This window comes from Mustela erminea, chromosome X (assembly GCF_009829155.1).
Source record: "Mustela erminea isolate mMusErm1 chromosome X, mMusErm1.Pri, whole genome shotgun sequence".
Lineage (NCBI taxonomy): Eukaryota > Metazoa > Chordata > Mammalia > Carnivora > Mustelidae > Mustela > Mustela erminea.
Window position 1 is genome coordinate 18,927,103 of NC_045635.1, and position 17,013 is coordinate 18,944,115.

General features: G+C 44.3%; 1 protein-coding gene across 2 annotated transcripts in view; it reads left to right on the forward strand.

Annotated features, from left to right (window-relative positions):
• Nucleotides 1-17,013, forward strand: part of PTCHD1 (patched domain containing 1) — a 58,335-nt gene that overhangs the window by 24,785 nt on the left and 16,537 nt on the right. For both annotated transcript variants that reach the window (XM_032331329.1, XM_032331330.1), the window contains one exon: nt 14,137-14,797. In XM_032331329.1, coding sequence (XP_032187220.1) covers nt 14,137-14,797 — 661 coding nt within the window. The remainder of the gene's footprint in view (nt 1-14,136; nt 14,798-17,013) is intronic.

The following is a 17,013-nucleotide window of genomic DNA, read 5'->3' on the forward strand; positions in this document are numbered from 1 at the left end:
ATCAGGTAGGCCATGGCTGGAAGTAAATGGAGCATAACCCCACTGGGAAAGCTCTGGGAACCAATTTAAAACACACTCACCCATGAATTGTCCCACCCATAGGGAGGGAAACTGGGTATTTCCCTGCCAACTCCCATCTGTCATTGGTTGAAGTCTGTTCCCAGGGGGTGTTAATGCCCCAGAACTTCTGGTCTGCCGAGCAGATGGCAAAGTGGGCTCTCTGACAAAGAAGCATGGGTGCCGGCATTAGCAGGCAGGCAGGTGTGCTCTCAAGAGGTAAGCACTAGAGGATACAAGCAGGAGGCCAAGTGCCTCTGCTCCAGAGGAACTTGAAGCAACTGGCCAAGAACTTCTGAACCTGTGTGGTCCATGACTGCATTTTAGAAGTGTACATACAGAAAAGTACAAGGCCACACATCAGCTGGCTCTGCACATTAATAAATCCACAGTGGACAGATGACACATTAATACCCAGACCTAGGAAATGGGAATCAAATGTTGAATCAGTATCATGGATCTAAATTCTGTCATCAAATTTGAGTATGCTGGCTTATTCCCTGGGCTAAGGTGTCCAGATCTCTAAAAAGGTAGAGATGTCAGTGTTCTGCCTCCTTCATGCCAATATGTACACTGTGGTTCAGACCTCTTTTTTTTTTTTTCCATCTCCCTGCCTCTGCTTTCCAGCTTTCCCACTGGCTGTCTACCATACCGCAGAGAGAATAATCTGCCCACAGTTCTGATCATCTCATCCCCTGCTTGAAACTCTTCATTGGCTCCCAGTTGGCCTGTAGGACAAAATCTGTCTCTCAAGTTTAGCAGACAAGGCCCTGTGTGATTTGGACTTGGTTTGCCTCCAGCTGTCCTGTGTTCTCCCACCAGCTTGAACCACTTCTGTTTCCCCTGACATCCATTTTGTGCCTTTCAGACTTTGCCCAAACTGTCACTACTGGTACCATACCACTATGCCAAGCCTCTGCCTGTAGTTAATTTCTCCTCATTCTTCAGGTGCTAATTTATAAGTCAGTTCCTCCAAGAAGTCTTCTGTGGTGCCAGCAAGGTTGCCATAGATGCCCTTTCCCACTTCTCCTGTCTTTAGAATTCCACACAAATCTTGTAAATTTCTTGTTGGTGTCTTTATCTCTCAGAGTTTGAATGCTCTGAGAAGGCAGAGCCCTATCTGTCTTGTTCACACAGCTTGATAGAAGATTTACTAATAGCTACGAAGAAATATTCCTTGAATAGGTGAATGGGAAGATCTTCCCCCATCTGGCCCCATTTCCTCTCCAGCTTTGTATTTCACTGCGCCCCTCCCACTGTTACACACATGCTGTGCGCATGCACTTGCACACACACACGCCAACATACTGGTCTCCCTAAGAGCCCCTGAACACCCTTTAGCTGCTTCTATCATGGAACTTTTGTGGTTTGTATATGCTAACAAATTCTGAGACTCTGCCTGGAGTCCTTCCGCTAGATTCTTAAGTTTCTTGAGGGTAAAACTGTCTTGATGTTCTTAATCTTCCTGGGGCTTATATTATTATCCAACTTAGTGTAGACACTTAATACATGTTGAGTAAATGGTTCGTTGCTATAATTGGTGATGAAATGGAAAAGACTTTCTCCCAACAAAACAAAAATGTTCCAGCCTCCCACCTGCTGCCTAGCACGGACTTTACATGTGCAAGCCTTGAAAAATTTAATCAGCCAATCTGTGAGCCATTGCCAGCATTAAAGCAAGACAGAATCACCCAGAGTGACATCTTTGGACATGAAAGCAATCTTCGCTCCTGGCTGGGTGAAACCATGTCACCGAGACAACCGAGTGGAAGCCATCTGTCAATTCCAGCAGGGCTGGTGTGCTTAGGAAACGTAGATGGGATGTTCTGAAGATGCTATAGATGCACTCCACCTCTGCATTAGCAGAACTGGGCTACATGAGAGCTGAATTCAGCAAAACATCAGAGCCTCACCATGGAAGGAAGTTGCAGTGGTGGGAGGGTAGGAAGTAGTTAGAGGCGGAAGTAGTTTTCCCAGATTCCTTTCCTGGAAGACTGGTGACAGGTTAGTGTTACCTGTAGTAAAAGTCCAGGTTCCATCAGCAGGGATGGATCTGCAAACCAAAGGATGGCCCTCTCTGCACACTGGAGGCATCAGTCGATGACATCACATCAGTGCTCACATCCCCTGAGACACTCAAAGATAAGGAGAGTGGATCTCTTGTGATGGTCCCACACTATGCCTGGTGTTTCTGTGAAATTAACAGTGCCCTCCTGCACTCTTAAAAGTGTTCCAGTCTGGATGATAAATTATATGATAACCCTACCCACCGAGAGCATTAACATCAGGCAGGGGGTACAGAATCTTCAAATAGACATGACATTAGATGTAGGTACATGAGAGTTTTTATATTAGTCTCTAAACTTTCTTGTATTTAAAAAGAATGCCCTCCAAAAACAGAAAACTAACAGCTATACAATAAAAATTCAAACTACTCTAGAATGAGGTATAATATATAATTATTTCAGTACCCAATCTCTTACCTAAAGTGCTTCTGCTCTTATATTTTTTAGATTATAGTCTAACCATATCCACTTATCTAATGAGATCAGCCATTTGTCTGCTCGTGTAAGCGACAGGACTGAATTCAATGTCATCTGTTTATTTAAGATGGAAATGATATGCATGTAGCACAGTAGCCTTTGGGCTACAAATGAGGTATCATTCAGTGTCACCAGAGAAAATATAAATCAGCAAGAAGGAACAAACACAGAAAGCTCAGTCAGTACATCTTTGTTGGACTTCCCCTCTGTGCCAGGGGCACAGCACGGAATGAAAGAGAGTCTGCCTTCATGGAACATATATATTCTGGTATTAAACAGCCTTGGGAGAGGGGTGATTACCACATCCTGTAGTTATCCCCAACTTTAGTCTAAGTGTTTTACAAGAAATTCTCAAATTGCCAGCCTTTTCCACTAGTATGTTCTGTAAAGTACTTTTTTCTCTTTTTCCTTCTGTGTGCATACGGGGCAAGAGGCAGGCAGTCACACAGGAAACACGCAAGACAGAAAGGATGCTTATTTGGACTGATGAAAGTCTCATCTCTATAGACATCTGTCTTCATCTCCAGCCAGTCGTACATGCCTGTCATTGGTAATGGGGTTGTGGCTTCTCCCTGAGGTTTCTGTTGTAAATATCCGGCATTGGCTGGGCCTCCGTGTTCAGTACTTGAGTCTCGCTGCTTCTGCTAGGCTGCTTTGTCTTGTCTGACCCCTTGACTTTGCTACATCCTTTCAACTTTCAACTACACCTTTCAGCTCATAACTTCTCTAAACATCTCCCACTGTGGCTGGACTGTGCCAAAGCCTAATACCCAAACACAGGTTCATCGCTATCCAAATGGCCAAGGCACAGAGATGAGGGTGTGAAGTCTTTACTCTGCTAAAGGAACGCTCATGAGGGAACAATGTTCCAAGCCCAAGATTTAAATGTGGGCTGATCTGCAACCTACACCTTGGACCAGGAGCAAGTTATTTAAGCTCCTTGTGGCTCAGTTTCCCCACCTGCGAATGTGGATGTACCATCTACCTCCCTGAGTGGCCACGAGGATTAAATGAAGTAATAGATGCAGCATTCTCTGCATAAAACCCAGCATGTAGTGGGCACTTCAACCCTTTTAGTTTCCTCCTCCCCCTCCCCCCCACCGCAGTCCCCTGCCTGATCCGATGGGCATGGTGATCGAAGTAGGCAGCTCACCTGGAAAAGGTGGGATGGTGTCAAGCTGTAGCAGATCCTGGATTTGGAAGTGCCAGCTTTTAAACACATACAACCCAGCTGTTCTCTTCAAATCTGTGTATTGGGTGCATCTATCCCTTAGTCTCTCAGTGCCGATGTGAGCAAAAATACGTCTTTACATCCCACTGAATATGCTTTTCAAGAATAACTGAGAAACAGTTGTTTGGTAGTTGTTCAGTTAAAGAAAAAAGAAACATTGGGTGGGGGGGGCGACAAGGCAAAATGGAGGATAGAAATGGGGCATTTTGGTTTTGCTAACAAACCTATACAGGGTGCCACTCGTAGGTCAGGGATGATATCAAGCAGTTCGCATTCAGTTTCTCATTTATCCTCCAGCAATCCTACTAGACAGGCACTCATCATAGGCCCTGTAGGGCCCACTTCACCGATGAGGAAAGGGAGGCACAGAGAGCTGGTACAGCTTAGTGTCCAGGAGGACCAATTTTCAAGTGGCCAGACCAGCATTTGAGCCCACGCAGACTATGTCCACCAACCCAAATTAGGCCACCAACGTTAGCACTTCGCAGAAGGGTCAAGGCCCGGGGAAACTGAATCACAGACACCATCACAGCCTTGACTGTTAGCTCCAAAAGACCTCCTTGCAGATACAGAAAAGGAGGGCAGCGGAATCACTTCTGTGATTCTTAAGGGCAGTAGTTTTGTTAGAAAAGCTTGATAACAACTACTATACATACATTTATATATATATATATTTTATATATATATATATATATATATATATATATATATATATATATATATATATAATTTGCAGTGAAACAATGCGGTGTCAGGTAATAGACTTCTTGATGAACTATCTCTCGTGATCAGTCTCAGAAAGCTCGTAGTCCATCATTCAGGGGTGCCATCACCATGACATCAGGTGGAACTTTTTTTCTTGTGTCTTCTTTTATAAGCTATAATTTACACTGTTCTCAAACTCAGTGCTCATGATAAACTTAGTAAATTGTTGGAAGGGAAAAAAATCACCAAAGAATTCATCCAACAGAGACATTTTTTCATAATTTTGTGGATTTAACATCATTATTAATTATTTATAGGTTCAAATATTTCAGGGATGTAGGTTAAATGGTGTTTCACTTTTTTATTTTTCTTAAGCCGAAACTGCTCTAAGTGTGACTTCTGGCTACATGGGGGGGCTCATCATGCAGTCTTGTTTGTGGATGTGTGAGACCTTTCCCAGCCCAGAACTCCTGTCTTCTTCCTAAAAGCATGTCCTGGTACCATGAAACTGTACCTTGGAATCTAAATAAGATTGTCTAGTGTGCTAATGAGGGGAGCCCTGGTTCCTTCAGGACTCTTGGAAAGGAAGAGGGGCCAAAGGGCAGGGAAGAGTGGCCCCTCACTGAAGGTCAGTTAGGCGAACTACATAAAATTGCCACAACACACAACCACTTTGTTTCCTACATAAACGGCAATTCCATATGGCTGAATTCAATAATAAATGCCAGTGCAGACACCTTTTCTATCTTCCCACACTTCATCTTCCTAATGACCTTGTGACCCCACTTTACATATAATGAAATGGAATTAAATGCATAAAGTCATTGTCTGAGTTTGGGTTCCTCCAAAAGTTGACCCAGAGTCAAGGACTCGGTACAAGGAATCTACCTGGAAGACAATCCCAGAAAGCACCAGTCAGAGAATGGCAACATACAACAGGGAAGGCAAGCAGTCAGTTATCAGGCCCTTGTCAAGCTAGTTACCCTCTAGGCATGGCAGCCTAATCCTCCTGGGAAACTCTGCAAACCGGTGAGGAACACATGCCACAGAGTCACCCCACCTTGGGGATCGGGAGCTGGGGTACTTATACACGAATTGTTTTTAGTCAGAACTCCAGGCTGCTTAGGATTAAGACAGTATGTTACTGCCCCAGCATTCCCACATCAGCCTGGAAGGCGGGCCAGAAGGCGGGCCAGTGTACACTGAAGTCATGAGAAGACAGGGGCAGGGCCCAGCCATGTCTGCTATGGTCCCAGAGGTAGCACCCACAGAGGCAGGATTTGCATCTGTGGCACCCTTACCTCATAACCCATGTCCTTCCCAAGAATGCACAAGATACTGTCAAAACCCAGGAAAGATCAGGGCCTGCAGAATGATCAGGAATCAGCTCTAGGTCAGATGTGCACAGCTGTAAGACGCTCACCAGCAGAAATACCACCCCGGGCTTCCCCTGCTGCGTAATCACTGCAGTCCCCTTTGCAGAGCCCTCTAGAGTTTACAAAATGCATGCACTCTATGACTTCGTTTGGCCTGCCTCTTGCCCATGACAGAATAAAATCCAGTCACTCACAAGATTATTATAAGCATATCCACTCCAGAGCTACTGAACACCTGTGGTAGGAACTGTTTTAGGTAGTGGAGATGTAGAAGTAGACCCAATATGGAGACATGCTGGTGTGGTTTAACTCGTCTTCTAGTGGGGACAGCAGAATAAAGGGACACAAAGAGATGTGTAATGCAACGTCATGTCACAGTTAATGCCGTGAAAAACTCTGAGAAAAAATGATGGTGATGATGAGGCATACTGGTTTTTAAAATGGGGGGGTGGGGTCAGGGAACCCAATTACATCTGAGCAGGGAAGGGAAGGAAGTGAGGCCGTGTGGAAACAGGACAGTCCTGGCAGAATTAAGAGAGAGACAGTCCACGTGACTAGCACATGGCAAGACACGTGAGTCCCAAGATGTCAGCAAAGACAGCGTACCATCTTGTTGGCTACAGTCAGGACTTAGGTGTTGGCTCTCACTGCCGGGAGGGACCACTGGAGGATTTAGAGCAGGGAAATGGCATGATGTATGTTCTTGAAGGCTCATTTTTAAAAAATTTCTCTCTAACTCATGTGATCAGCAAGACATAAAACCAGGATTTAAATTCAAGTCTTCCGACTCCTGATCCAGGGCTCTTCCCACTCAGATTCATGGTCATTTTCCAGACCTGGATGTCCTTGGTACTCTGTTTTTCCTGTCCCTTGAAGAGTTACTTGTGCTCTCCTGACCAAATCTTAACACTGCTGTTACACATTCCCCAGGCATGTGGCTCTTTAGGACTTCCCTTTATCTCTTGGCCAATCACCTTTAACGTTCTACCACTTCTGAGAGCATCCTGTCCTCTTAGAGATATTCACCAAAACTCATGACCCACAAATTTGCTCTACCAGAGCTTAATCCTGACCATGAAAGTCAAGTGAGGACATTGGGATTAAAAGATAATCACTCTAATCAGAAAGGTTTTTTTTTTAAAAGATTTTATTTATTTATTTGACACAGAGAGATCACAAGTAGGCAGAGAGAGAGGAAGGGAAGCAGGCTCCCTGCTGTGCAGAGAGCCCGATGCGGGTCTTGATCCCAGGACCCTGAGATCATGACCTGAGCCGAAGGCAGAGGCTTAACCCACTGAGCCAACCAGGTGCCCTCTAATCAGAAAGTTTAACACAACACATTTCCAGGGGTCTGCATGATACCAAGGAATTTTTTAAATTAAGACCGCCTGAAAATTTCCCCCAGACTTCGGAAATAGAGGGTACCAGACCTCTGCCTCACCACATTGTCTTTCTCCTCCAGACCAACATGGAATTGGGCCAAATCTGCAAGGAGATATTATACTTGCCTTTTCCTTCATCATTACTGTTTTTTGTTTCTAAAATCTCAGACTTATTTGCTGTAGATCAAAAGCTGCATTGCTTTTTCAGCCAAGGCTGCAAAGACAAACAGCCTGTTTGGGCAATTACAATGTGGGGCTCTCTTGGCTGCCTTAGTGTCAACACCAGCAACAAGAGTGTTTACCCCCTGGTGTTAGAAGAAGAAGAACAACAGACACATCCCACTCTCCCAGAGTTCCACTGGCATGATAGTACCCATAGAGGTACCCATTTGTCTTTTGACACTAGAGCAGGCCAGGCCAACAGCGGGCACACATGTATAGAAGAAGCGTGTAGACAGATAGTCACTTGTTTGGCTACATCCACAGCTTAAATTTGGTGTCCTCCAAACATGAAATGTTTCAAAGGCAGAATGATATTTCTGTTCACTTATTAAGGGATGACTAACTTGCTTTTGGCTGCACTACAAATGAATCACGGTAACAATCCCCAACTTGCGACTTCTGGTGTTCTGATGTAATGCATTTCTATTAAAAGAAGAGGAAAGAGAGTGGGTGAGGGTGAGATCATGCAAAGACAGAACATAACACCGAGGGAGCTAGTGTAATTGATGAACTGCTGAGACCAAGTCCATCCACTTTGAGGTGCTTTCTCGTGTCCTGGGTGAGGATCCCTTGCCAGTCAGTTCCTACCCATTTACAGTTGCAAAATATAGACCCAGATTAAGACATGGAACTTGGAGGGATTCAACGAAGGAAAGATTTCATTTGGGGGTGAAAAGCAGATATTCCTTGAAAGCATTTTTAAAGCAGTTTTGATTTAGTGTCACTTTGAAGGTAAGTACTTGGAGGCAAATGATGTAAGTTAGAAAAGCTAACAACCTCCCTTTTTAAAGTGTTTTAATGGGGGTGCCCGGCTGGCTGGCTCAGCTGGCAGAGCAGGCGACTCTTGATCTCAGGGTTCTAAATTCAAGCTCCAAGTTAGGTGTAGAGATTACTTAAAAATGAAATCTTTTTAAAAAAATTGTTTTAATGAGCACAGCTCATTTGTAACCCTCAGAAGGAAGGGGTAGGAAGGTGAGGCAAGGAAAGGAAGACAACTGATCAAGGTGGACTATCAGACTGACTCTCCCTAGGGAGCTGGGGACCCTCACCACCTGCCAGTCTCTCCTCATAGGCAAGGATGCTGGGAACAGCTTGACGCAGCTCCTAGAGCCCGTTAATTGCCCTGCTTGGCAGAGTGGCTTTCTGGCCTTGATCCTCCCCCTTCTCAATAAAAAACAAATACAAAGAGGAGCTGAAAGGTATCGTAGAAGATCCTGTGAACCCACAGGTATTTTTCCTATGTTAATCACCACTCAGGACCAGACACTTCCTTCCTCCTAGATCCCTTCTGTACTCTCTACAAGGTGCCCCTGCTGTCTTCTGAGGAAGATCTCAGTGTGCCAAGGAGAGGCAGAGAGGAAATTAGACTCTGGCCTGTCGTGACCGGCAGCCCACACTGGCTTTGTCCCAGGCTCTGGCAGAAGGGGATTAGAAGAGCCAGTGCCTCCCCAGAACGGGAAATCACTCAGAGAACGGAGTCTTGTTTTGCCTTTTTTTTTTTTTCCAGTAAACCTATTTTCCCTACCCTGTGGTTTTTTTTCTGGGTTTCATCTACTATGAGATCTGTCATTGACCTAAAAAGAACTTTGGTGTGTTGAAAAAGCATACTTCAAGCAGCTACAATAAATCTCAAATTGATATTTATGAAGTTAACTTTCTCTCACCCCACATCTGATTGTATAGTATATGTGGATGTCACTCATCCAAGAATTATGTCGTGTTGGAACCAAAAGGGTCTGTCCATAAAGATTAGCTAAACCAGCCTCCTGTTTTTTACTGATAAATCTGAGACCTGAAGGAATGACATTCCTAGGGTCTCTGGCACTCCCACGGAAGCAGCAGAAGCCAGACTTGAAGCCAAAACTTCTTATTACTGGATTCCACTCTGTCCCTTAGCCTTTCTTCTTGGTAAGTCTGTCTGTGAAAAGTTTTATTTGGCAGCTACGGAGTCTGGAAGGAAAATAAGAAAAGGCAGTAAGCTCCAAGCCCGTCCCCTTCACTACCTGTTAATATGGCCACGTAATGCTGCCATCTACAGATGAGGTTTGGCTGTTAGGATTATGTCTGGTCTCTCTTCATAGGCTCCCGATCCTCAAGCATGGCCATCCCACAGCTCAGTCACCGCCATGGCCAGTCATATGAACCGGATGAGCTCCAAGCGCTTCACCCCTCCCCAAATCCTCTTATCCCTCATTCAAACTTGTGCTGGGCTAAGGCCACGAATCTCGCTGCCCCCAAGTTCCTACCTCTGCCCTTGACTCACTGGGTCAGCGTAGGTGACCTATTGACATCCTTGAGGCCTCAGCTGCTCCAGCTATAAAATGAGGATAATCATTTAATCATTCCCACCGAGTCTTATTTTGAATAAATTTTTAAAAACTGTAAAGAAAGTACTTAGCAGACTAGTCACAATTACTGTTATCATTCTTAACCTGAGGGGCAATGAGAGCAAAGAAGCTAACAATTGAAATGGTATGGTCAGAGTCTGGGAATGAATCTCAATCTAACATTTAGTTCTGGCCTCTTTGGCAGCAAATACAGAATAGAAAATATTGTGATCAGGATTGACATTGGATTGGGCTTTACTAGCACAAAGGGTTGGCATTGTCTACTGTTAGAATATTCCCTTTGTTTCGAAGGTTGTATCTCTTCAGTGATTTTCCATGTGTGAGCACAAGCACACTAAATTCAGGGAAATTATCCTATTATTGGCAACATGGCAGATTTGATGAGTATTTATTGAATGTGTGTTGAGTGAATAATCTAGAATCTATACATAGTTACGGAAACATGGATTATGTGTTGATTCACATGACAGATTCAGACTATATTAAGGTCAGAACTATTACTTCGTGTCACTTTCCCTTGTTTTTTTGTTTTTTGTTTTTTTCCCCTGAGGGTCTCCTACCGAACTAAATAATAATATTGCATGGCTGTAGGTTGTCCATGTCATGGACAGAGGTGTCTTAGTCACCTTAGTCACCTAAGGTTTTCCTGGCTCGCTTTCCCCTTTCTGGCCCCAAGAGAAAACATTAATTTAAAGGCAAAGATAAAGTCACTATAAACTAACCTGTCATCATTTTCACCTTCCTTTCCCAGTGCAGAAATTTAAAGTAAGTATACGGGGGGGTGGGGGGGGGGTGGGCAAAAAAGAGCACAGCTTCAATCTCTGGCTTCCTTTTTGCCCTGGGAATATATCTAAGGACAACTATTAATGTGTATGCTGTTCTCAGTGGGGCTCCCTTAGGAAAGTAAATCAGGGCATTCTAGAACCCCAACAAGGTGCTACCCAGGTAGCATGTGCAATGTGCCTGCCGACAGCTACGCACATGGCCAAGCACACACACATGTGTATGCTTGATACGCAGTCGTAAGAACCAGAGATCAGAACTGAGGTGTTTTGGGTTTTCTCCATCCCTCCTATTATCTTCTCACCTCTTATCTCACAGTAGAATCCCACAGACGCCTCCAGCCAGGTGGGTGGGCTCAGCCAACGCCCCCTCTCTGGCTGCTTTGTCATTCAGCAGCTCCCTGCCACTCAGAAGCAAGAGTGACACATACTCTACCCACCTCTCCATTGGAAATTCAAAGCAGCTACATCTCACAGCAGCTCTGGTGCTGAGAATTCAGAAACGTTCCTTCTCAAAAACTTCATTAAGGTCTCCTTTCCCAAGTCTCCCTCCTACGATGTGGTGGTATAGGAGTTAAGAGTGTCTGCTTTCTTCAGTATGTGGTCCCAGGGATGGGAGTAGCAGATCTGCAGAGTTGGCAGGTCACTAAATAGTTTCTAACTCCCCACCCAGCAGGGCACAGTCGCCTTAGAGATTAGATGGAAAATATCCCCCTCGTTATAACTGGGTCCAGCCCTGTGGCTTAACACCATGTTATTTGGCAATCTTTTCCTCTTGACATATTTAGTAATCATTCTAAGGGAGATTTATTAGACTGTTCATAGGAACAAACAAAGCACTAAATATTACACATATACATGCTTTCAATACCACTCCTTTTCTAGCCTATTCTGAATCTTTCCCCAAAGTCTTTCTTCAACACTTATCAAAACCCTCTTGTCTTTAAATTCCCCCTTGGTTCTTCTCTCCCCTAAAATAACTTTGTATTTGGGATTTTTTTTTTTTTGTAGTTAGAAGTTCTTGTAATCAAAATTCAGTGGGCCATACTTAGAGAAGAATGGATAAGAAGACACATTCAAAGTTTAAAAATCACTGAAGACATTTTGCTCATCATTAATTCCAAAACACCAAAGCAAAAATTTAGCAGATGGTAAGAGTTTTGTGAAAATAATATCTTAGGTATCTCTGGGAGATCGTGTGTGTGTGTGTGTGTGTGTGTGTGTGTGTGTGTGTGAAAGAACTCAGAATTATTTCAGCCAAACATAATATGGTGAAGTGTTTCCTGAACCGGAGGGTTGGTGCCCATGAGGAGATGTGGGGGAGGGCACACTGAGAATTAGGATTAACAACTCTTTCTCTGTGCTAACTAAAGGACTTTGACAGCTGGTACCCCTCTGACATTTTCAAAAAGCATAATAAATATCCCACTCACCCTGGCACATGCACAGCAAAATATCTTCACAAATAATCCATTTGGGCAGATTTAAAAGAAAATATATCAGGGTCATGGAGACTCTCAGAAGGTTATGACTTCCAATGGCATAGTCACGGTGTGGCAACTGGGTGTTAAACTTGATTCCCTTTACATATGAAATGTTTTTCTTTGTTCATTAGATACACAGTGACTATCTCTGCTCCTGCAAGGTCCCACTCAGTGCTAGGCACAGGCACACTCATTACTTAACACTCAATTACATGCCTACCACTGGCCTTGTGTTGCAGACTGGGCTCATTTTACAGTGAAAAGGCCTAATTTTCTCACCTTAGACTGTAAAATACATATACTCCTACATATCTGAACTTGAGCACTCGTGATTTTTTAGGCCACCTTAGCACTTGGGCAGTGCAAGCACCAATTCAACCATTAGTTGCTAGCAAGAACTTTGATTCAACTACTGGCATTGTTAACCTAGAAGTCTGAGGTTGTGGGCCAGGAGCACAAATTCTGGAGCCAGGCTGCCTGGCTCTCTCTTTTACTATGTGTGTGACCTTGGGCTAGCAACCATCTCAGTTTCCTCATCTGTAAAATGAGCCTAGTACTTGTACCTACATCATAGTCTCTTATAAGGGTGAAATGGGCTAATCTGTGTAAAAGGCCTAGAATTGTGCCTGGCATATAGTAGGAGTTGTTAAATGAAGGCTTGTAATACAAATGTAGTGATCTGAAGGGACACGTGCACCCAAATGTTTATAGCAGCAATGTCCACAACAGCCAAACTATGGAAAGAACCTAGATGTCCATCAACAGATGAATGGATAAAGAAGATGTGGTGTATATGTATATAATGGAATACTATGCAGCCATCAAAAAATGAAATCTTGCCATTTGCAATGACGTGGATGGAACTAGAGGGCATTAAGCTGAGTGAAATAAGTGCATCAGAGAAAGACAATTATCATATGATCTCTCAGATATGAGGAATTTGAGAGGCAGAGCAGGGGGGCTGTGGAGGGTAGGGAAGGAAAAAGTGAAACAAGATGGGATCAGTAGGGAGACAAACCATAAGAGACTCTTAATCTCAGGAAACAAACTGAGGACTGCTAGAGGGGAGGGGGTGGGAGGGATGGAGTGGTTGGGTGATGGACACTGGGGAGGGTGTGCGCTATGGTGAGTGTTGTGAATTGTGTAAGACTGATGAATCACAGACCTGTATCCCTGAAGCAAATAATACATAATATGTTAATTAAAAAATAAGGAATTTTTTTTAAATGAGCCCTTGTGTTCCCAGTGTCCACTTTGATCACAGGTGTATAGAGCTTGGACATGGCAAATGCGACTTGAGATAAGGTGTGCAGAATAAATCCCACTGTGCTTCCTTAGCATGACCTCCGTATATCCCCCCCAGACTCTTGCAGTTCTGTCTCCCCTCCCATATAAGCAGATGAGGAAAGCCGGAGAATATGAGGTCCCTCAAGGTGAGCCTCTTGTCTTTTATGGCACCAAATGACTGAATTGGATGGGGAAGTCATTTAGGGGCCCTAGAGATCAGCAGCAAGGGATCGGCCTCCACGTGAAGTTGTGCCTTAGTTCACTTGGTACATTATATATTCAAGACGGTGGTCGTATGTGAGATTTTCAGACACTTACAGACCAACTGAGTCACAAATAAAGAAGAAAACACGTGGAAATAATGCTGGTGCTTTACGCCAGTGCTTCTCAAACTGTACCTTTACCAGAATCCTCTGGAGAGCTTGTGAAAACCCAGATTCCCAGGCCCTAGCCCAGAGATTTCTGATTTACTGGGTCGGAGGTGGAACCAGACAGTTTTCACCTCTGACAAGTTCCTGGGTTGTGTTGATTCTGGTTTTGCATCCTTGCTACCTGTTTCTATTGTTAAGTCTATAACATTTCATTTGAACTGTTCAGCTTGAAAATGACACAAGTGACTCCGCACCCCCCAATGGACATATTTGAATCCACAGAGCTAAGGTCATGCATCGAGGTCTTATTTTTGGTAATAAATTAACTTTCATTTTTTTCTCCCATAGTTGCATGCGGCTGTGACCAGGATCCAGGTCCCAAGGCCTGGTTTTAATTACACGTTCGCCCACATATGTATCCTGAATAATGATAAGACTTGCATCGTGGATGACATAGTGCATGTCCTGGAGGAACTAAAGAACGCTCGGGCCACCAACCGGACCAATTTTGCTATCACATACCCGATAACTCACTTAAAGGACGGGAGGGCAGTGTACAATGGACACCAGCTTGGAGGCGTCACTGTGCACAGCAAGGACCGGGTAAAATCTGCAGAGGCCGTCCAGCTCACCTACTACCTGCAGTCAATCAACAGTCTCAATGACATGGTGGCTGAGAGGTGGGAGTCCAGCTTCTGTGACACTGTCCGACTGTTCCAGAAATCCAACAGCAAAGTCAAAATGTACCCTTACACGTCCTCCTCACTGAGGGAAGATTTCCAGAAGACCAGCCGTGTATCAGAACGTTACCTGGTCACCAGCCTGATCCTGGTGGTCACCATGGCCATCCTGTGCTGCTCCATGCAGGACTGCGTCCGCAGCAAGCCCTGGCTCGGTCTGCTCGGGCTGGTGACCATAACCCTGGCCACGCTCACCGCGGCCGGGATCATCAATCTTACCGGTGGGAAATACAATTCCACCTTCCTGGGAGTCCCTTTCGTCATGCTAGGTAATTACCGCTCTTCGTTTTTTTATTTCCTCCTGCTGCTGGTGGTGACTGGGTTCCTAAATGGCAAAGAGTAGCCACCTAATGACTCTGTTTTGTTTATCGTGTCTTCCTTTTGCCCAAAGTCCTGGGACCAATTCTGTAATGTTCTGGCCATTGGCAAGGGGCAACCTTATTGGGTAAAGGTGCCAGGAGTCCCAAGCCATGGGTCCCAGCCCTGGTTCTCCAGTAAGTAGCGGTGTGGCAATTAGATGATATGAATCTTCTCTGGTGCTGCAGTGTCTTCGGTGGGGCTTCCCCAGAAGCAGACCCTGACATAAGGATTTAGATAGAAGTCGTTAATTTGGGAGGTGAGCCCAGGAAGCCCCGGCGTCGGAGTGAGAACACAAGTCAGGGAAGGAAGACAACTCGGGCTGTGTTCATGGGCCGCTTACTGCTTTAGGCTCCAGTGGCTCAATCCCTCAGGGGACCTTTGGGAGACTTAACAGAACGCACCTCAGAGAGGTCCTCCTTGAGGGGCGAGGAAGCTGCAAGCTGGCCCATGTACCCAGAAACCTGTGGACGAGTCACTGACAGCTCTCCCCAGGGAAGACTGAGCACAATCCTGCAGCCCCCAAAACCCCTCAGGTGGATGGTGTTTGTCACGAGAAGACTTCCGTGAGCTGCGGAATAGTGAATCGGAGGGCACATGGGTTGGGCACTGACAGGGTCTGCTACCCTCAGTTTCTCCACCCTAGTAATGGAATGGAGGGGAATATCACAAAAAGGGACATGATAAATGTACAAGAACTTTGAAAGCAACGAGTGAGAAATAAATAAGAAGGTATCTTTTTTCCCTGTCCTTGCTATAAACTCAGGAGAATGTTTTAAAATGATGGTGTGAGAATCCCAGTATATTCTCTCTTAGGGGCTGCGAGAATTTCCTGATAGAGATCACAGTGAAAACAAAGCCAGAGTGGTTCTAGTACAACACCAGTTGCTCTGTTCATCTGGTATTGAAGATGGCATGCCCAGCAAGCCTGATGGCAGGGTTCCTGCAGGCCAAGGGTTCCAGGGGTTCGCTTCTCCCTTTTCTGTGGCCACTTCTCATCAATTCCTTTAGCAAAATTAAAATGTCATTTGGAATCAGATACTGACATGACAAATGAAGTGGCATTTTTCATTGAATGAGAAAGAACTATGGTTGAGTTCATTAGAATCCCTAATGCCCAGTTCAGGGGTAGCAGAAGGAAAGTAAAGAATTTACTCAGGAGACCTCAGCTGCCTTACAGTTAAATGATAAGCAGGTGGCGGGGCTGCAAGGTCACAAAACAACATGCTGCCCTCCAGGCTCTGAGGCCTGTGGGAGTACAGACCTGGACAATAAAAACGTATATGGTAGCTCAAGAGAAAGGGGGCACTGCAGAGACCGACCAAGTCGCACATTCACCAGGTCGCTTTGCTCATCGCTGTCAAACACAACACAGAAGAGGGCTGCCATACTTCTTCCTGAATTCAGTCCATTAAGAAGGCAGCATAACTAGCCTCTTGAACCCCAAGACGATGTGAGCTGATGGTGGGCTCCATGTTGGTTCCTTGAAGACTCAGTGTCACTGGGTAGTAGCTTCCATGGACGCTTGAGTCAAGGTTTCTTTAAATGAACATGTTATACCCATGATTAGTCCCATGCTTGGATTTTATCTTTCGGCTTTTTGTTTGAAAAATGCAGTGGTTTTTGTTGTAATTTTTTTTTTTTTTTTTTTTTTTTTTTTTTGGCGGGAGGAAGAGAAAACAGAAATAAGGAAAGAGGGGAGAACTGAAGAAAGTAGGTTTTTAAGATCAAGAAGAAAGACTGTCAGAGCTAGAAAAAGGACTATTGGCCCAGGTTTGATGACACTTCAAGTTGTGATTGCTGAGACCAAAGGATGATTCAATATTTAAAGCTTCCTAAAAACTAATTTCATTAAGTAAAATAAAACTTCAATATTTAGAGCTTCTTAAAATTATTTCTAAGTAAAACAACATAGCAATAGTCAAAACTTCTTAACATTAACCTCACCAAAAAAAAAAAAAAATCCATCTAAGTAAAATGAAATGGAACATCTGAAACTTCTATAAATTAACTTTATTAAGTAAACTAAGTTATGATATTTAAGATTTCTTCAAACTTCTTTTGGTACTTCCTAACGAAGTTTTAAACATGGTAAATCAAAGCCAGCGCAAAAAGGAATATACCAGCT